Genomic DNA, 20,431 nt, shown 5'->3' with positions numbered 1-20,431 from the left:
TGAGAACCTCTTTTTCTCAAGGATCTGTACTGTAATCCAGCCTGTTTAACACACCTCATCTTTTCCTTCTGTTTTCCACTGGATAACACACTCACCCCATTATAAACCCCGTGAGTCCCCACAACGGTTGAACACTTAATTCACATTTTCCCACAATTCAGCTGTTCCCGCTCAAACATAACACTCCCCAGTAACGTGGGTCGTTACAATATTTTCACTGAAAGTGTCAAATATTTAAATATACTTGCCAATAAACATTTGAGTTTCTTATGATATAACAACAACTTCCATCACCATTTTAGTCACAAGTGAATTTCCTTCACCACCTCACCACAGGATACAGAACAGACCTCTCCTAGGCTTTAGAATTTATAGCCTGGGATTTTGAGGTGTGGGCTGAGTGCTGCCTGGGGGAAGGTCCCGAATGTCACTGTTACATTATCACTTGCCATTTTGTGCCTCGAGCTAACAGAAGAGTCCTGGCAGCACCTATGAAGCTCAGTCCTCAGCAGCCCACGCTTTCCGTGCCTAAGGAGGCAGAATAATTGCAGCTCTCTCAGTGAGCGTCTATCCGAAGGATTACATCACAATGATGTCATGTCCCACAGGAGCCAGGAAGTGGATGGAATGACGGTAACCGGCTCCTCTTTTTAGAATAAGGACAAGAAGCTATTTGCTCTTCATCACAGATGAGCACCTTTTCCGGGAGAAAAAGAGGGAAAGGCTGGAGAGAAGGAGAAAGTGAAACAGAGAGAGAAGCGCAGTGTGCTCTAAGATAAAAAATCCAGCCTGCGGAGTTGTGGGATTGAATTAATTTTACTTTTTATGACAATTCCATTAGTGTCTTTTTATCTGCCTGCACGTTTACACTGTGGATTGGAGGAGCCAGCTGTCCGTCTTGCATCGTGTTTCCTCCACATCACTATCGGCAGCCAACAGCAGTGCTGGTCTCATGACTTATTCTAAGTGTTAATGAAATACACATTAATTATTATAATTAGCAAAAAAATAATATTCACCATTCTTCTCCCAAAACCAAACTCTGTAAAATCTCCACTGCTACCATGTGACGGGGGTGGATTTGCCACCTTAAGCTGCCCGAGTCACATGACCTTTTAAGCAGTTTATTTTGGGATTCCCGGCCTTGTCCCACCATCACAAGAGAGATCAAGAAGGCAGGATTACCTCAAACACTGGCTTTTCCCGGAATATCGCACGAGGCCATGCAGCTTCAGACGCCTTCTTTTCGAAAAGAGAATGTTTAACCTTTGACCCCTGGCACTGTGGGGCTGACCGTCACACTCTCAGACTATAATTCTAACTGTCAGACAAAAATATTTCCCATACGGGTTTCACTGAGGAGTCGGATCTGATGTTACCGAAGCCCAGCGAGCTCATGAGCGGAGGCCTACTGCAGGACCTGGGATAAGGACACCAAGGTCCCCCAGTGGGCGTGCCGTTAAGCCCAGCCCTGCTCACGCTCATTTAGGCAGATGGAGGCTCCGGAGAGGGATCAGATACCGCTGAAAGTGAGGCAGGTGTGGGGATTTGGTCTGGAGCACATCCTTCCTGCCCCCCCCGCCGCCGTTCTTGCCGCACTGTAATTGCCGTGTTGCGGTGGAAGTGTCCATGACGGTTCCTCCTCCTTCTCTCAGGAAATTCTCTCTCCTTTCCTTCTTTCACTTTGTCTCCCTGTCTGTCTTTCGCTCCCCCTCTCTCTCTCTTGCTTGCTCTCTGTAGTATAAAAGAGTTGGTGGTGGTTGCCGGTGCCCAGTGTGCAACCACAAGGGGATCCATGCTGGACTGGTGGAACGATCAGGGGGCCTGCCTTGCATGGGATCCTGCAGGTAAGCGGCCTGCTCCACCCCCTTCTCCACACTACAGCACCACACCACTTCTGAGACTGGGCCGTTCTGCCCTTAGGCCATTTCCAAATTAGAAACAGATTTGGTGGAACAGCTATGGATTTATAAACAGGCACATAACGGGCGCCGTTTTGATCGTAGGAGTTCCTGCAGCGGAGGTCTGGATGACACCGTAAATTCTTGCTTAATCCATTCATACTGGTTTACAGCACAGCACTGATATTGGATAGCTTTTTTTCACTAGGTTCGGGTTCGAGAGGATGCAGTGTGGTGGTTCCCCACTGTGCAGTGTTCAAGTTAACTAGGAAGTACAGAGGACTGCGGTTTAGCACCTGACGCGCTCTTCTTCCAGCAGTACGTTCGGCATCAGTTAACAGCGATCGTACTTGCTGCGTGTGGCTTCCATGTGACTGCGGCGGAATGTGTCTTACCCTAGTAAAAGCTCACCACAGTGTCTCTGGACCCTGCTACAACACTGACTCCACTGATGCGAGGCTAATAACTGATAACTAACTGAAAGTTCTCTGGTTAATCAAGAAAAAACCAAATCTCACCTGTGAAAATCCCTTCATCTCAAAGTAAGAGCTGTAGCAGCACAATTCTTCACCGGTAACGCTTTGATTTTTTTCGGAAGTATCCCTTGCAGTTACTGTCATGGGCAGCAAGGTAGCATGGTGGTTAGCTTAGTTCCTGGGCTGTGGGATCCAAGTTGGGCTCGAATCCAGCACGGTGCGTGCGGAGTTCGACTGTTCTCCTCGCGTTTCGGTGGGTTTCCTCCCACAGTCCGAAGACCCGTGCTTCAGGTGAACTGGTGACTCCAAAAATCTCCCTCATTGTTTGTGTGTGTGAATGAATGAATGAATGTGTGGGTGATTGTCCTGCGATGCACTGGTGCCCCACCCAGAGTGTCCACCACTTCATTCAAGAAAACCAAAGGCTTTTAATGCAAATTTACATTTATTCATTTACTTCTGATCATCTAGGAGATGCTGTTCTCCAAAGGTGCAACGATAACTACGGTATGTAATATCTAGGAGAGACCTTTGTCCAAGACCACTGATGCTACTTCATGTACCCCATTTACAATTACATGCACATTTATTCATTAATTGATCAGATGCTTTTCTCCAAAGCGAAGTACATCGCAGAGGAAAACACAATGTGTTCATTACATTATCAGAAAGAGAGACTTAGATGCAGACGCGTGATTCTAAAGTACACTTAGTTTGTTACTTCCCACCGTACGAACCAACGTACATCTCACACGAGTACCTGCATAAAACTTTATCCGAATATCGACGATTCCTAATAAATTATTATTATTATTTTTAAACATTTACATTACATGAGTAGCTGTGCAAAAGTTTATCCGTTATTCAACAGTTACGAACTCAAAGTTATAGAGTATGAACATTTACACATTACATGAACTTAAGAGATCATGGGCGAAGTGAGTGTGGAAGAGGTGATTTTTAAGACCCTTTTTAAATGTAAAGAGGGATTCAGCAGTTCTGAGTGAGAGGGGGAGGTGATTCCATCACATCGGGGCCAGACTTCCACCACTTACAATGGTACATACAATACGCTAAACTCCCTAGTGATTCACCCATCTAGACTGCAGAGCAGTGTAAAACAGTGGCAGTCACACACTATGGGCAATTTAGAGTCACCAATTAACGTGAAACACAGCTTTGGACTGGGAGAGGAAACCAGGACGGCTGGGGAAACCCACACAAACAGGGGGAGATTGCACAGGCTGCACACGAACCGAAAGGGTCAAACCAACATCTAACGGCGCAGCTGAAGGGCACCAGCACTACCTGCTGCACCACCCCAAAATCTCTATTATACAGAAATGCTGTGGCCTAGTGGTGCTAAATGGTTTTCCAAAGTTCAATGCATACCAAGCTCATATACTGAAATGGACAAATTCATATGCAGGAGGACTCTCCGGGATGAGTGGCCATGACCTCCGGTGAAAAGAGCAACACGATGCCCAGAGTTCCATCGCATGCAAAGCTTCGCCACGTCACACCCGCCATCTCTGCGCTTACCTGCACCTCGCTGATGTGTCTTCTGCAGGCTGCCGTCACCCTCAAGCCAGCCCAGTTGCCCCTGATTGGCCGCAAGCCCTTCATCGCTGCCTGGAATGTCCCCTTCGACATGTGTGCCAGCAAGCACAATGTGAGCGCCAACCTGGAACTCTTCCATATCCAGGGCAGCCCTCGGGGCATCAGAAGGGGCCAGGATGTCACCATATTCTACGCCAACCGCCTGGGCCTCTACCCTTTCTACACGGACGAGGGGGCACCCATTAACGGCGGACTGCCGCAGAACTGCAGCTTGGAGTCGCACCTGCGCAAGGCTCACGGGGACATCGACCACTACATCCCCTCCGAGGACTTCCGGGGCCTGGCCGTCATCGACTGGGAGTACTGGCGCCCGCAGTGGAGCCGCAACTGGCACAAGAAGAACATCTACCGCAGGAAGTCGCGGGAGCTCGTCCGCAGGGGCCACACAAACGCTACAGCGGTGCAGGTGGAGGAGCTGGCAAGAAGCTGGTTCGAGGACAGCGCCGCGGCCTTCATGAGAGAGACTCTGCAGCTGGGCACCCGCACCCGGCCCCGGGGCCTCTGGGGCTTCTACCTGTACCCCGACTGCCACAACTACAATTTGCACGTGCACAACTACACGGGCTCCTGCCCCCTGCTGGAACGGGTGCGCAACGACGAGCTCCAGTGGCTGTGGGACAGCAGCACGGCGCTCTTCCCTGCAGTGGCCATCAGGAGGAGCCACGCAAACAGCCTCAGCAACCTGTACTTCTCACGCTGTCGCGTTTTGGAGTCGTTGCGCATCGCGGCTCTCTCCTCCCTGGACTACGAGCTGCCGACCTTCGTCTACCTGCGCCTGGGCTATAAGGATGAGGCCATGACCTTCCTTACCACGGTAAGAACTAGCATGGCAGAGCGCCTCTGATCACCTGTGTCAGGACCGCTTGTCATCAGCTGCTTTACAACTTCTGAGGCTGTAACTGAAAACCTTCACATGCACACGTGTCATGTTTGACACAAGCAGGCTAGATAGAGACAGGTAGGTAGTGGACCCAATCGCGGGTCGGTTTTAATCTTTCAAAGTTCGTAGGACTGGACATAAACGAAGATAGGGACAGGCGAAGGTCTTGCAGGGCACGAACGTCACAATACAGGCAATCCGAAGGTCAGCAGTAAGGGAGAAGGGGCGAGAGTCAGAAACCGGGAACACGCAAGGCAAAGACACTGATACTGCAAAACCACAAAGGTGTTTGCTTCAATCCGCGTCATGGTGCGGACTCAGAGCTCCTTATATCCCAGGGGTTCAATTAACCGCAGGTGCTTCGCTCGTTCCCGGGGGCGTGACAACATGGCATAACAGCAGCTTAATGTAATCGATTAAATGCAATTTTAATGTATGCAGTAATGTAATGTAATTACATAAGATTACATACCAGAAGGAGGGCGCAGTGGCGTAGTGGGTTGGACCGGGTCCTGCTCTCCGGTGGGTCTGGGGATCGAGTCCCGCTTGGGGTGCCTTGTGACGGACTGGAGCCCCGTCCTGGGTGTGTCCCCTCCCCCTCCAGCCTTGCGCCCTGTGTTGCCGGGTTAGGCTCCGGCTCCCCGCGACCCCGTATGGGACAAGTGGTTCAGACAATGTGTGTGTGTGTGTGTACATACCAGAAGCATCAACATTGATGAAGACAAAGAGATTATTTACACCAGGCAACACTGAAAAAACAGACAACTGAATTTTTTAAGTCCTTCCCATTGTCACATCATCTGAATTTTGATGAACGTCAGTGGAAAGACAGCAACAACATTTTTAACAGCAGATATTTTAAACCGCTGTGTCGAAGGATTGCAGCCATACCAGTAAAAATATCTGAACCACAGAACACAAAGCTTGAACACGTATCTTTGATTAAGTGACTTTTTCTGGGAATAAAGGACCTGTAATGTGCGGCACAGATGGCAGAGCGTGGTCTGAAGGCATCAAGAATTCTGTCAATATCACCATCTTGTGGATGCAAAAAAAGAGCTTTCAAAACGATTGCAGGAAATTTTTGCTACATTTCACTGACTTGCAGGATTTGAAATGATTTGAATTATCTTCAGATGTAATATTTAATTCTAAACGAATACTCAGATGTTCAACATGTCCATGAAAAACTGTATTTATATTATAAATTATTTGGAAATGGAATGACACAGAAAAAAAATGAGGTTTTCATACAGTATACTGTATTGTTTCATTTTTATTTCAACTATACATAATTATATCAATAATAAACAACATGGTAAACAGCCATACATACAACTTTAATTGCATTCTATTTTTCTGGGTTTAGAACCATATTTCAGACAAATTATACAGTTCAAGCAACATAACTGTGTATCTTTCCTTCGCATTGTGTACATGTTGTAAAGACTCAGCATATTGTCTCAGTGTAGTTTTCAGTTGGATAATAGGTTTAACTCGGCCATGATTTTTATCTGTGGATATGATAATTACCAAAGATTATACAGTGATTTATTAAACGGCAGATATTTTCACTGAGGTCTTTATGCTTATACACAAGAAAAATGTCTGTACCTGTGAAATCTACTTTTACTTTCAGGTATCAAGACAGTAGATTTTCAGTTTCACGCCAGAACATTTCTATATTACATTTTGTTCACCCTTTTCTCCAAAGCAACTTACACCGTTTACCTATTTAGAATGACTTACCCATTTATACGGCTGGAAAATTTCACTGGGGCAATTTAGAATAAGTAAACTTGCAGGTAGCCAGTTGGATGGTGCAAGAGGACATGGGTTCAATCTGTGTGGAGTCTGCATGTTCCGTCTGCGTGGGTTTCCTCTGGGTGCTCTGGTTTCCTCCCACAACACCATAGACATGCTGTTCAGGTCCCCCTATAGCGTGTGAGTGGCAGAGAGAGTGTGTTCCACTGATGTATGGATGAGTGACCCAGTGTAAGTAGTGTCTCTAACAGTGTAAGTCACCTTGGTGAATAAGGTGTGTGGGCTGATAACACTACATAGAGTTCAGTGGAATTTGCTTTGGAGAAAAGAATCTGCTAAATAAATGTAACGTAAGTACGTTGCTCAAGAGTACCGCAGCTGGAGGTGGGATTTAAACTTGTGAATTTTTGTTCCAAAGGCTGCAGCTATAGGCACCAACTGCCCTCGTTTACTGTAAATACTGTCAGAGAACAGATGTGTTATAGTACACTGCATGTGTGTGTTTCAGAGGGACCTGATCCACACCATTGGGGAGAGTGCTGCCCTGGGGGCTGCTGGCTTTGTGATTTGGGGTGACTTGAACCTGACCTCCTCCAAGGTGAGCGCTCCCTGCCTGCTCTCCTCCCACACGCTTCCACAGACACCCGTCATCCCCAGGTTCTGTTACTGCAAACACCCTCCACAGGTTTTGTCTCAGCTCTCCGTCTCATTTATTGCATTATGGAATATGATCTGGAGTGCAGGGCGACCCCGCAGTACATTCTCATGCATAGTGGTGCATTCGCTGTGTTACCACCATGTATGCAGAGCATCCTAAAAATGCCCATGTACAATGACTGTTACATTTTATTAAATCACTAGGAAAACTAAGATTGGGGGCGGAACGTTACCGAAGACAATAATGATTAGGTAGCAACTGGAGAATAAATGTGAAAGCGTTTTACACTTCACGCTCCCCAGGTCATCCAGCATCAGCTGCGCGAGTCTCACTTCATGGTTTTTTTTTTTTTTTTTCACAGTATGTAGGTGGATTTAAAGAACAGAGTGCATCTTTTATTTATATTGGTTCTTTTTTTTCATCCCAAGCATCTTGAAAAGTTGCCCAAAGACAATCAGAGTTCCCACAAAATAGAGAAAAAGCTGATCAGGGCCGCATGCTTCTAGATCGATTAACTGTGGGAATTCGATCTACAAAAACGATGCTTTCATTTATTGATTATGGGGAGAATATCCTCGCTGTTTGTTTCGGACCAAATTAGCATCATGGTGCGGGAACCGGACAACATTGTTGTTACTTACGGCATAATGATACAGTAGACATACTACTTTATGAATGTATCATCCCACACATATTTAATATTATTTCAAATATTTAGACACGATGAGAAAAAAAAATCGAATGCAAATTTCTAAGTACACTTTTCAAAAACTGGATAATTATACTATTGCGTACAGTTGTTCCCTCCTTTTACGCTCCTTCTGACCCGTTTCCGCAGCATAACTGCTCCAGAGTGAAATCCTTTCTGGACCACAGGCTGGGCCATTACGTCACCAACGTGACGCGCGCGGCGGAGCTGTGCAGCCACCACCTGTGCCGCAGCAACGGGAGGTGCGCGCGCCGCGAGCCGCGCGCGCCGCACTACCTGCACCTGAGCGCCGACGCGCACCGCATCGAGGCGCTGGGGGGCGGGACTTTCTCCGTCATCGGCCGGCACTCGCGGCGCGAGCTGCGCCTGCTCGCCGAGAGGTTCCGATGCCGCTGTTACCAAGGTTACGGCGGGGACCGGTGCGACGGCCTCGAGACCCCGAAGCAGAAGGAAAACTCGGCGCCCGGAAGCCGGAATTGCGTCACTCTGGCGCTTCTACTGCTTCTCGTACCTGTGCCGTTCAACGGCTGACGGGATGTAGCAGCTGTTTCCAGCGAGCGTGTAGCGTTCCGACACAACCAGCTTTCACAGCGCACACACGCCTCTTTTTCTTTTCCTTTTTTTAATGAAACAAAATTTATTTTTCTATTACATACATGTATAAAATGTTACAGAATTTTATCCGAAATAACTGTGTTGTTTTACTGATTAAGAAAAATTTTAATAAATATCATTATCACGCTAAGTCTCCTATATGGTCTTTGTTTAGGTTTTGTCTTCAGTTTAACCCTTGAATAGATGATCTGGGCTTGGCCGGGTCCTGCTCTGTGGCGGGTCTGGGGTTCAAGTCCGGCTGGGGTGCCTTGCGATGGACTGGCGTCCCGTCCTGGGTGCGTCCCCTTGCGCCCCGTCCTGCTGGGTTAGGCTTCGGTTCGCCGCGATTCGGGAGAAGCGGTTTCAGCCAGCGTGTGTGTGTGATCCCTTTATTTAGGGTGATTTACAGTGTTTGAGAGTGGAACTGTGGAGTGATTTGCCCATTTGTGCAGCAGGGTATTCCTACTCTACTAATGCAGGATACATATCTTGATAAAAGGTCCTGCAGCAGAAGGGTTTTGAAGTGTGTTACGGAACACAGCCCTACCCCGGACATTACCTGCTGGCCCCATTTCTCACACTAAGCAACACATTTACTGCATTGTCAATTAGGAAAATGCCTGGTAGGTACAGAAGAGGAAACATATCATTACTAACTGACTACAAACTCATCTTTATAATAACATTGGATAGCGTTGTGTACAGACGGTCCTTCGAGCTTCCATAAGCCAGTGTTTTGCTAAAATAGACATTGTCTGGAAAAAAAAAAAAATCAATCAGGAAACCTTCCTTTCGGGAGTAGTGACCAAAGCTATAGAGTCCCAAGGATTTCTGGACAAGAACATCTCCGCCTTGCCAGTTTTGTGTGTGAATGCAAGACCATGCCATCGATGAACATGTTTTGAGTTCTCCACTGTGTCGTCTGTCAAAGTTCATTGTGATATCAGACCACTCTAAAAACTTGTCTCATGCAAGCTCTTTATTAGTGAAAAACACACTCTTAGTTTAACTAGACACTCAGAAACATAGAAAGACTGTATTACAAAGTGCATCAAGTACTTGTGAACATGATGACCCAAAAGGATGTCCATATTTTATACAGAAATGTTTAGGCCTGTGATTTGCTTCTATTCCATGTGAACGTGCTTGGGTACTGACTACACCTTCTTCCTCTGCCCCGCTATAGCTTTTCGCATACCTGCGTAATAATGACTCACTCTAGACAAGGGCGTCATGGTGAAGCAAACCATAATCATCATCACAATACAATACTTATCTGAGAGCTATCCACCAACAGCCAGAAAAACAGAAGAAAACAAAAACCAAAATTCTCTCCAAATCTCTCTTTCCACTATTTTTCACCCATGTACATGTAGCAGAACATAGCAGAACATGTGACAACAGTGACCCCACAGCCCGTGGTTCCTGTGTGGGAACATGCTGGGCCCAGACTGTTTTTGCAGCATCGCCGAGGTTAAATCTGTACACACACACACAACATCACACCAAGGTGCTTATTCCAATCCTGCTCCAAGACAAACTTGGAGTCATGTCCCAATCATAAGAAGACCTGCTGCCTTCTCCAAATGCACTTGGAGCTGGGGTGGGGAATGAGGGGGTAGACAGACATGGATATGATGTGTTGAAAACAGACTTGTTTTTACCGTGTTCGTTCTCCCTCGCTATTGTGGATGGGAGCCTCCTCTGCCTGCCAGTCTGGAGAAACCATCAGCTCACTGAACACTGAGCAAACCTGTGAGCTGGAGGGATGTCCAGGTACTGTACTTCTCCTTTGCTGCCGCACATGTGGGTTTTGCTCTCCGGGCAGATCTGCTATTGGAGAGCCGGGGGGTTGGGGGGGGGGGGGGCAGTCTCTGTAGCCTCGGTGGCAGAGACCCCCATCACATCCATGATCAGAACTGGGTCTTATTCATCAGAGGTTCATTTTACAGTGTAAGCTGGATATCTTTCACCTGTTTAAAATTCTTCATTTACAATTCCCCATAAAGTTATGAAAACTGCAAAAGCTGTAGAATTTTATTTTAAACGGTTAAAATGATTCCTGGTGAATTTTGGCTCAGAGCCTCGGTTACAGCAATCAATATCTCTCACGTTTTCTCAGAGCAGTCGCACCTGAAATATATTTGGTGCGTACTAACTTATAACAGCGAGTGTATTATGAGTATAAGTGTAATTTACATCAGTTCTTTTTGATTGACCACATGTCTAGTTCAGGGTTGTGGGATAGTGATCCAGAGCTTATCCAGGAATCACAGTGCTTGAGACCGCATACACTATGGACAAGATGTCAGTCCATCCCTGGGAAATCACACACACTCATTCACTCGCACAAACACACACACACACACACACACTATGGGCAATTTAGAGCTACCGATTCACCTGAAACACGATCTCTGGACTGTGGTACAAAATCGGAGCGCTTGGCAAAAGCACTCAAACATGAGGAGAACGTATAAACTTCACACAGACTAAGCCGAACGCATCTGAGCACAGCTTCAAACCGACGGCCCAGGAGCTGTGGGGCACCAGTGCTACCCACTGTTCACCATGTTGCCTGTGTGAGCTGAATTGTTACAAGTTATCCTTGTATGATCAAACAATTTTAGTACCTTTTCCATTAAATTTATTCTACATCTCCTAAGTCTACGTTTTTCTCTCTATTTTCTCACATAGACGCTACAATGGACATGTCCATCCCCATGAGGAGAAGCCATGCTCTGCTGCTTTCAGTCCTCTCTCTCTCTTTTCTGGAGGTCCTCAGCTCCACCCTCCCACCGGCTGCTGCCCCTCTGATTGACGGACAGCCGTTCATAGTTGCCTGGAACATACCCACCAGTGTGTGTCGGAGGCTAGACGTAGCCCTGGACATGCTGCCATTCCAGCTTGTTAGCACTCCGGCCAAGGTGACAGGCCAGGACCTCACGCTGTTCTACAATGACCGTCTGGGTCTGTACCCGCATGTGATGGAAGGCACCAAGCAGCAGGTGCACGGCGGCATACCCCAGAGAGGGAACCTCGGTGCCAGCCTGGCCAAAGCACAGGGAGACATCCGCCACTACATCCCATCTGTGGTGTCCCCCGGCTTGGCTGTCATTGACTGGGAAGACTGGCGGCCCCTGTGGGACAGAAACTGGGGCTCTAAGAACATTTACCGCTCCCTGTCCATCAGCCATGCCCTCCAGCAGAACCCCTTCCTGTCACCGGAGCGGGCCGTCCCGGTGGCCAAATGGCAGTTCCAGGTCGCAGCCCGGCGCTACATGCTCTCCACTCTGTCGCTGGGCACCCGGCTAAGGCCGCAGCAGAGGTGGGGTTACTACTTGTTCCCTAACTGCTACAACTACGGCTGGGAGGAGGCCGGCTACACAGGTCGCTGTCCCCAACAGGTGATGCGCCAGAATGATGAGTTGCTTTGGCTGTGGGAGGGCAGCACAGCTCTCTACCCCTCCGTCTACCTCGCAGCCCCGCTGGGGGATCGCCACGCCGCCGCGCTCTTTGTCCGGAACCGGGTCCAGGAAGCCATGAGGATCGCAGCCCTTCCCAGGCGGGCCTTCACCCTCCCCGTGTACGTGTACACCCGGCCTGTCTTCGCCGACCAGAACCGGCGCTTCCTGAGCGAGGTGGGAGAGCGCTATGGGAGTTAACTCTCGCCTCTATCATCCGAATGAACTTCACCATCTGCTTGCCATGCCTTCTCCCATCCAACCTGTGCCATGTGACACAATTTATTTGTTAGATGAATTATGCAAGGGCACACTTTTACTTTTACTGCCAGATCGTTCGAGACATCAATGTGCAAACTGCTAGCTTTGAGTGGGTCAACGTTCTGACATCTGAAATGACAGCACCATTGTCCTGTAAGATGAAGCCAATGAAACAGGTGCTGTATTTCCACTTGCAGAGCCACACTATCATTTTTCCTAACATCTGTTCAATGTATGTATGGCCTTCTCTAGGGGGACCTGGTCAGCACCATTGGGGAGAGTGCAGCTGTGGGAGCTTCCGGTTCTGTTCTGTGGGGGGCCAGTGCCGACTACAACGACAAGGTACCGCCACGTAGAGTGTAACTCGATATCCCATAACCTCAGAGAGAAGCTCTCTGCGCACTTTAATATCTCATAAACAAGCTGGACGCTCAACACCCGTGACAGCTGTCCGCGTCGATCAACAGCCCAACGTGACTCTAACAAAAAATACATTATTGTAAGTGCCGATATGTGGCCATAAATACCATTAAGCCACAAGAGGAAAGCAGAAGAACCGCAAAACGAATGTTGGGAGCTAGAATAACTAGACCAGCATGACAGGTGGATTGCTTTTGTAACTGAAAGACACATTGTCTCCTGCTCTTTCCAGGCTTCCTGTGAAGCCTTGTCCTCCTACCTCACCTCCATCCTTAACCCGTATGTCGCCAATGTAACGGCGGCTGCCAGGCTGTGCAGCGACATGCTTTGCCAGGGCAATGGACGCTGTCTCAGGAAGAACTATGACTCGGAGGGCTACCTGCACTTGAACCCAGACAGCTTTGTCATCTTCAGGTCTGAGGAAGGCTACCTGGTGGTGGGGTGGCCCACCTTCTCTGATCTGACCACCCTCGCTGACAGGTTCACCTGCCAGTGTTATGCCGGGCGGAGCTGCTCACCTCAGTTGCCCTCCCAGATTCCCCGATCACCCATTGTCATTCGCGTGTAAGAGGCGACGCCAAGCACGGGTTCCCCACGTCTCCCTGTGGGACTGCCATTTACACTGGGCTGCTCCTCATTTACCGTACTTACATAATTTAAATCCGAATAACTTATTAACAGGACATTAAAGTTTTGTTCATTTATGTTTTTGACTGTCTTAACCTGTAATCGAACATTCACGGCCTATAACCACATGCCTCAAAATCATCCAGTCCACTGATGATAAAGGAACAATGAACAGATGAAGAAATAAATATATTTCTGATAAATGTCCTGGAGTGTTTATTGTTGCAGCAAACTAGTCGATTTCGTGGCATGCAGCGAAGGAATGCATATCGAAATTTTTGTCCCAGTTTAGTATCTGCACTCATTAAAGGCCTTAAATTCAATTTTTAGATGCGCTGCCACAGCATGTTTGTCTGGAAAACGTCTGCTGTGTGTTCAGGCTGTCTGCTGGCCAGGGAAAGAATAATCTAAGTACAAATGGACAACTTGGCAGGGATGCCTGCACACTGCCTGCCTGGGCTCAGCGACCGCCCAGCGCTAGGCGGCGAGTGAAACGTAACAACCGCCTTTTCCTTGTTATTGCCTTAAATGAGATATTATTTTAAAACCCAACATTACTCTTTCACTGGGCATGAAAACAGAAGGTAAAACAATTTGACAAGAAACAATTTTAGTTGTTTTACAAGATGACGGATTCCTCCTGTGTTTTCACATTCCTTATACAGCAACAAGGATTTATCATGATCCTAGACTGGAATGAAAATATTTCTTCAGAAGATATTTTCCAGACTATAGGAAAGTGTAAGGTAATATTTTCATTTTATTTTTCACAGCTTTGTTTGGGTTACCGCTTGAAATCTTTCCTGTTTGAAATTATTCTTCCTTTTATCTTGGCGTCTAGGTATTTCATCCTCTTTCTGTCTTGGCTCTGCACCTAAACATGATGAAAGCTTTGTTTATTTAAAAAGCAAGACTTCCGAAGAGTTTAAATACCCCATTTTAAAATGTGGAAGGACGTATGCAACGGCTGTTACTTGTCTGTGGATTTTATGGCATCATAAAATTCCAACCCACTGTGCCACCACACCCCCCAGCTGCCAGTAACAGTGATACACATTTAATTTACTCTAAGACTGGGCACTCACATCACAGCACTGACTAAATGGTTAAGTAACGCTTAACAGGAAGTAGGAAACGCTGAGTCTCTGCATCATATTTTGACAGCAGTCAAGTTGTGCTGTTCCGTGATGGGTTGTGGAGGAAAACATTGTGTGAGGACAGATTTAGAGTATCTGCACTCGGACCTGTGGCTTGTTCCATATCGACAAGGCTGGGACCGCAGGGCAATATTTTCTAGTTGGGTGAGATGAAGAGATCCAGGAGCACACCTGGACCTGTGCAGGCCAACTTCTGGCATTCACACTATTTTCCATGAGATTTTAGAACCAGAACATTCATGGGCGCAGATCTTCTTGCTCCACTTTTCTCCACGAGTCCTTCTAAGCTGTCCGACGTGTCATCAGGTGCTATCCCGTATGTATAATTTGATGTTGTCTGCACTTAGAGGATTGCATTTATTTTTATTAAGAATTATCTCAAAATTTTCCTGGAGTTACGCTTGAGGTCCTTGTGTCGTCCTTGATCGGGGATTTTTTCTCAACACTCACAAATCAGATGTGCTTTAATACCTCTGACAAAAGCACCCGTACAGTACGTTTTAAGATAAAAATCCGCAGTAAATGCAGTGTGATTATTTGATTACTTGGTATCATGTGACAGTGTCATTCAGGATGCAATTTATTTTAGCAAAGTTTAAATTCCATCAAGTGCTTATTGCTCGTTTAACTGACAGTTATATAAGTAAAAGTAAATATTTGTCAAATGGGTTTATAATGTAATTAGTGAATGAAGCAATATTAATTTAAAGGTCTAAAGTACTGGCTTCATCTTCCACTCTAAGTACACTTTAAAAAAATATATTGGAGGCATTTTATGTATTTAATCTTCCATTATGTAGTAAGTACTAAGAAGGAGGCTCACTGTGATTGCTATGACTTCAAATTAAAAAAAAATCAGAATGAACAAATATGGATTACAGGAGGACAAGCAGTTGTTGACAATGGATGGATGGATGGATCACAAGATCAGAGAAAGAAAAAGGAATGAGATTTTCCTACCAAGTATACCGTAATGGAGCAAAAGGCATAAAACTCTTCAGAGCATTAGAGTGGAACAAACACCATTAGTGTCTTAACCTTCTTAACTCTAGAAAAGAGCTTAGCTGAGTGTCTGCTTTAAATATCAGTGGTTCGTCAGAGGAGGTCTTGATCTTAGAAGACACAGTAGTATCACACAAAGAGGCCAACTATGTAAGTTCCACTGGGGAGAAGAAGATGACATTGGATAACCAGGTCTGACAATAATCACATGGATTCATTTACATAAAATTATTTTTTTTTTCACAAAGTCAGTGTCATTGGTGGACCATTCTCTATTGAAAAAGTCCTGCAAAGAGTGGACAATATCGAACTTTGTCTTTAGACAGGCCATGTGAGCTGATTAAAAACATAGGGAACAACACGGCCAAACCCATGCAGGAATTAAAACAACATCGACTTTCTGCTGCATTGATAACAGTGAGATCGCAGAAATGAAATTATGAAGCAACGACGAGGAAGTCGTAGCTGATGGTGGATCCGTCATCTCATTGCAGAACCCATTTATAGCACGCAACAGCAAAGTGCAAAGTTCTGCTTCTCTTTATTGATCACTAGGCAAAACTTCCAGTAAAGTCAGCATAATTAAGGCAGTAAAAACGTACGGGTTATGAATAATTGAAAAAGAAGAATGGATACTGAGCTACTATAAGCCTATTTGCTGTGACAGACAAATATTTGCTCGGTGTTAATGACAGATAAAGAAGTAGGGCACATCCCTGGAATAGCAGCTGAGACTCACTTGTTGTCTCTGGTTGGGCGTATCATGGTCTCCATGGCAACATTCCACTAACACATTCAGGAAGTAACTGAAAGGTCCCTGATAACCCTATTCTCTCAACAGCTTGAATCGTCTCTTCTTGAGCCAAGATGAACAGTGGATTTGTACCTGTAACCCGTTTAACAAAACAAAGTACACACAGAGTACAATGGAGATGTGATACTATGTTCTGTGTGGAAAACTGACTGAGAGTCTCAAATATCTATGCGACTTAAATAATAAACATGAGGCTTTTAGGCGCATACATATTTTATTGAATGTGTACCTCTGGCACTCTGGGTTATAAATGCGTATTTTCAATGCTTTTATTACTGACAATAAAATAAAATGAACCCCAGGGTCAAGATCTATCAGCTTAGTTTATTGTCTGTTTTTACATGAAAGTCTGAGAAGAGGTGCTGACAAATTTATTGAAGTCATGTTACATATCTGCGTCTTGGGAGCAACAAGTTCCGTCCTGAATTTTCCAGAATGAGCGATAGAAAAATGCCATGTGATGAACTTTGGGCCTCCGTCAGTTTATCTACTGCCAGCGGAGGAAACCTGATCTCAACCTGCCAGTGACATCACAGTGTAAGGGCCTTGAAGTGTTTTAAAGGTTTAAATGATTTTAAAACAAGACCAAATGTGTGGTCCTCTGAAAGACTATACAGGCTCCATTAGAATAAACATTTACATAACAGGCAGTACTGTAGGTATGTATAATATTACAGTGAAAAGAAAGATAAAAACAGAAATTAACCCTAAAGTCGCCAAGGAAGAAGGCATAAATATGACAAATAAAGGCTAATTCCAAACCCACAGTTTAAAGGTGTCTTATCCCTGAGCCCTTTGACTCCAGCTTTCAGTAGCTGAAGTGTAAAACAACATCCATGGTAACTGGTGTAAACAAATATCATTACCTCACCCCGGCAACAAGTGGCTGACTTTGCAAATGCAGTACCTGGATTGCAGCTTGGTCCGTATTTACATAGTAGAGACTGGGAGTGTCATCGCAGGGTCACCCCCCCCCCCCGGGACACTCACCGCTCCGTCCCTGTTCCCAGGAGCCGGGTACCAGACACTGATGCTGAGTATTTGGTCCAGCACCATTAGTTCATGGCCAAAGGCACTGCGTTCAACCGATGTTGCCCTACACTGTCTTGGATCGGCTTATGAGAAGCGTCACTCACACAGTACAATGACAATAAAGTCTTCAATTCAGTTCAATTCAGTTCAGTTCAATTCAGTTCAGTTCAATTCAATTCACTCATCAGAGAAGTGCTTCCTAACTACTCTTCTTCACCTGGGTCTTATCACTGAAAAGACTGGCATCATAAAACTGAGGATTGTGCCTCGTTTGAGTACCTTGCCAAGTACAGCACAGATGGTCCCCCGCTGCTCTACAGACATGTTGCTTCTTACTTCACTTGCCACTGTCTGGCCAAGGGACACTCTACCCCACAGACAAGTCGCTGAAACCGAAAGTCATGATAAATAAGCATTTTCATGTTTTAAAATTTTATTGCGCTTTCTGATTTTTAAAAGGTTATTACTGAAGAGAATCCTATACCTGTGCATTATCTTTTACAGTATAGTACTGTACAGTTTTCTGCAGCAATGAGCAATTGTATGTATGCGGAAAATCATACAACAATTACCCAAATATAGCAAGCGATGAATTTTTGATAAGTTACATGATTCCATTATTTTTTATCACGGTGCGTGTCTAGCGGGGACCATCTGCGCTGTTGCCGCTCTGCTCCGCATATTATTATATGCGTCTGGAGTAGATCTGAAGGCCTATCTTTATTTTTTCCATGAAAGAACAAAAGAAAAAATAAATAATGAAAGGAACTTTGTGAAGCACGTGTATCAGAAGAGCAGGGGGATCTCACGGGTTTCTCTGCTCAGCAGTCCGTGGAACAGCTGTACGTCGCGCACGACGCGCGTGAAGAAAAGCCACAGCGGTGCGCCAGCGCTGGACTAAGGAAAGGGTCTGAAATTGTACGAATATTTTCACGTAAGAAAACAGAAACCCGTTTTGAGCCACGTCAGCAGGGGAAGAAATGCACGTGTTACTCTGCGCCGTTTCGTGTCGCGGAGCAGCGCACGGCGGGCGTTAACATGCCGCGCGCGCCAGCCTGTCTTTGGATCGAAGCCCCCCGCGGAGCGTCGTCCCGGGCGCAAACGACGCACATGAGCACGTTGGAGAGCACGTCCTGGTACAGGCTCAGACACACCCACCCGGGCAGGTAGAGCAGCGTAACGAGCCCCATGAAGTTGAGCGGGTAGTGCGAGTAGTCCCACGAGCACGCGTTGTAGCGGCGCAGCGCCAGGCCCCACGACAGCTCCCACGCGTAGATGAAGCCCACGTAGATGGGCAGCCTCTTCCACGCGTTCCAGCCGCGCTCGAAGTGCAGGTGCACGTAGAGCTTCTCCACGACGAAGCTGCAGCTGCCGTACATGAGGAAGGACCAGAGGGACGTGTGTCCGCGCAGGCTGCCGCCCGACTTCTCGATCAGGTTGAACACGGAGGTGAAGACCACCTCGTCCAGGAAGCCGTGCATGCCGAAGAAGGCGAAGCGCACGGGGCCCGGCAGCGCGCGCTCGGAGCCCCGAGGCGACGGCGGCGACGGCGGCGGCGGCGGCAGCGGCGCGTGCGATTCGCGCCCCGCCGGACGGCGGTACTGCAGGCGCAGGAAGCCCCTGTGGAACACCTGCGAGTAGTAGAGCGCGATCACGTACTGGAGCGCGAGCCGCGTCGCCGAGAGCCCGGCGCGATCGCTCGCCGCCACCAGCGTGTTTCCGATGAGCGCCTGCAGACCGATGTACACGCAGGGGTAGAAGACGCAGTGGAAGAGCGCGGGTGGCCCCCGAAAGCTCTTCTTCTGCGAGTAGATCTTCTCCAGCACGAAGTGGCTCACCGAGTGCACGACGCACAGGTAGGGCGACGAGAAGCCCAGCAGCCGCGGGTCGCTGTCCTCCAGGAACGCGTGCACCGACGACAGGACCACGTCCAGCGTGATCCCGTGCATGCCGTAGAAGTAGAGGCGCATCCACGGCGGCAGCGCTCGCGCCGCCCCTCGCGTGCCCTCCGCGCGCTGCCGCTGCTTCCTCGGGGTCGCGCCGTCCAGCCTTCGCGCGGACTGGCTGTCCCTCCGTCCGCTGGCCATGACCTGTCCGCCAAGAGTGGATCAGGCGCCCCCTCCCCCCTCCGCCGTGCCTGGTGCGCAGGCTGCGGAGCGCAGCCACGGTGCTGCGATGATATAGCGCACCTCCAATCCGCGGGCACGGAACTGATGCGGGGAGGGGTGGTGCGCTGCGGCGCGGCGCGCCTGGGGGCGCCCATGTGACGTTCCTTAACGTTGGATTCCCCGCGTCTCGCTTCTCTTGCTGTTGATTATCCATGAACTGCCTTCATGCCATCCGCATGGCTCGTGAACCTCCATTCGGCGCTACTGATAATATCTTTTCTTGCCCAACATTTGAGAAGCTGTTACATTTTTTATATCGTCGTATGCATTTATGAATATTTAATAAGAAAAAAAAAACAACACACGCACACTAAGTTACTGACCAAACAGAGAACAGTGAATAGCCTATCTGTCAACAATGATCATAGTTCAATGACGTAGCCATTTAGGTTTGAGATGACATTATGACCTTGCCACAAATGTCTCTAGGAATTTATTTTGTGTGCTGCGTTTAAAGTGTGTTCTATCTGCCTAGCTGCACTGTTTCAATGGAACAGCCACTTGAGAGGAGTACATATGAGGTCCACATAGTATTCCAGAAGTTCAGAATAATGCGATCCCCCCCCCTTCCCTCCACTTGTCTGATTTCTTTCTTTCATTTACATTTATTAATTTAGCTGATGCTTTTCTCCAAAGCAACTCACAGTATGCTGTTAAGTGACTTACAGCTATTTACCCATACACAGTTAGGTAATTTCCACTAAAGCAATTGAGGGTGAGTACCTTGCTCAAGGGTACTACAGCAGAAGGCATGATTCAAACCTGCAACCTTCGCATCCAAAGGCAACAGCAGTGACCGCTATACTTTCGACTGCCCCCGCAACAAAGAAGCAAAACAGTCAAAAGTACACTGCTGTTGAAAGGGCTCAGTATTGTACCAACCC

At 47.2% G+C, this 20,431-nt stretch overlaps 3 protein-coding genes across 3 annotated transcripts; 2 read left to right on the top strand and 1 right to left on the bottom strand.

Annotated features, from left to right (window-relative positions):
• Positions 1–1,493: 1,493 nt before the first annotated feature.
• LOC108918701 (hyaluronidase-4-like) lies at positions 1,494–8,744 on the top strand. The gene is made up of 5 exons (XM_029247495.1): positions 1,494–1,551; positions 1,789–1,847; positions 3,948–4,811; positions 7,150–7,239; positions 8,138–8,744. The coding sequence occupies exons 1-5, from the start codon at positions 1,494–1,496 to the stop codon at positions 8,537–8,539; spliced, it is 1,473 nt and encodes a 490-aa protein (XP_029103328.1). The 3' UTR covers positions 8,540–8,744.
• Positions 8,745–11,307: 2,563 nt separating this feature from the next.
• LOC108918700 (hyaluronidase PH-20-like) lies at positions 11,308–13,315 on the top strand. The gene is made up of 3 exons (XM_018726180.2): positions 11,308–12,243; positions 12,580–12,669; positions 12,980–13,315. Exons 1-3 carry the CDS (start codon positions 11,308–11,310, stop codon positions 13,313–13,315), a joined length of 1,362 nt encoding a protein of 453 aa, XP_018581696.2.
• Positions 13,316–18,351: 5,036 nt separating this feature from the next.
• tmem229a (transmembrane protein 229A) lies at positions 18,352–19,466 on the bottom strand. Its single transcript, XM_018726179.2, has one exon. The coding sequence runs from the start codon at positions 19,464–19,466 to the stop codon at positions 18,369–18,371; it is 1,098 nt and encodes a 365-aa protein (XP_018581695.2). The 3' UTR covers positions 18,352–18,368.
• Positions 19,467–20,431: the final 965 nt, after the last annotated feature.

This window comes from Scleropages formosus, chromosome 21 (genome assembly GCF_900964775.1).
Source record: "Scleropages formosus chromosome 21, fSclFor1.1, whole genome shotgun sequence".
NCBI classification, from domain to species: domain Eukaryota; kingdom Metazoa; phylum Chordata; class Actinopteri; order Osteoglossiformes; family Osteoglossidae; genus Scleropages; species Scleropages formosus.
Note: the sequence above shows the minus strand (reverse complement) of the source record. Positions and strands in the feature narration are given on the sequence as shown.

Coding starts and splice junctions, on each gene's coding strand:
- LOC108918701 (XM_029247495.1), top strand. CDS start 1,494: ATGGAGGCTCCGGAGAGGGATCAGATACCGCTGAAAGTGAGGCAGGTG. Junction 1,552..1,788: donor GAGGCAGGTGTGGGGATTTG/GTCTGGAGCACA, acceptor TGCAACCACAAG/GGGATCCATGCTGGACTGGT. Junction 7,240..8,137: donor TGAACCTGACCTCCTCCAAG/GTGAGCGCTCCC, acceptor CCGTTTCCGCAG/CATAACTGCTCCAGAGTGAA.
- LOC108918700 (XM_018726180.2), top strand. CDS start 11,308: ATGGACATGTCCATCCCCATGAGGAGAAGCCATGCTCTGCTGCTTTCA. Junction 12,244..12,579: donor ACCGGCGCTTCCTGAGCGAG/GTGGGAGAGCGC, acceptor GGCCTTCTCTAG/GGGGACCTGGTCAGCACCAT. Junction 12,670..12,979: donor GTGCCGACTACAACGACAAG/GTACCGCCACGT, acceptor TGCTCTTTCCAG/GCTTCCTGTGAAGCCTTGTC.
- tmem229a (XM_018726179.2), bottom strand. CDS start 19,466: ATGGCCAGCGGACGGAGGGACAGCCAGTCCGCGCGAAGGCTGGACGGC.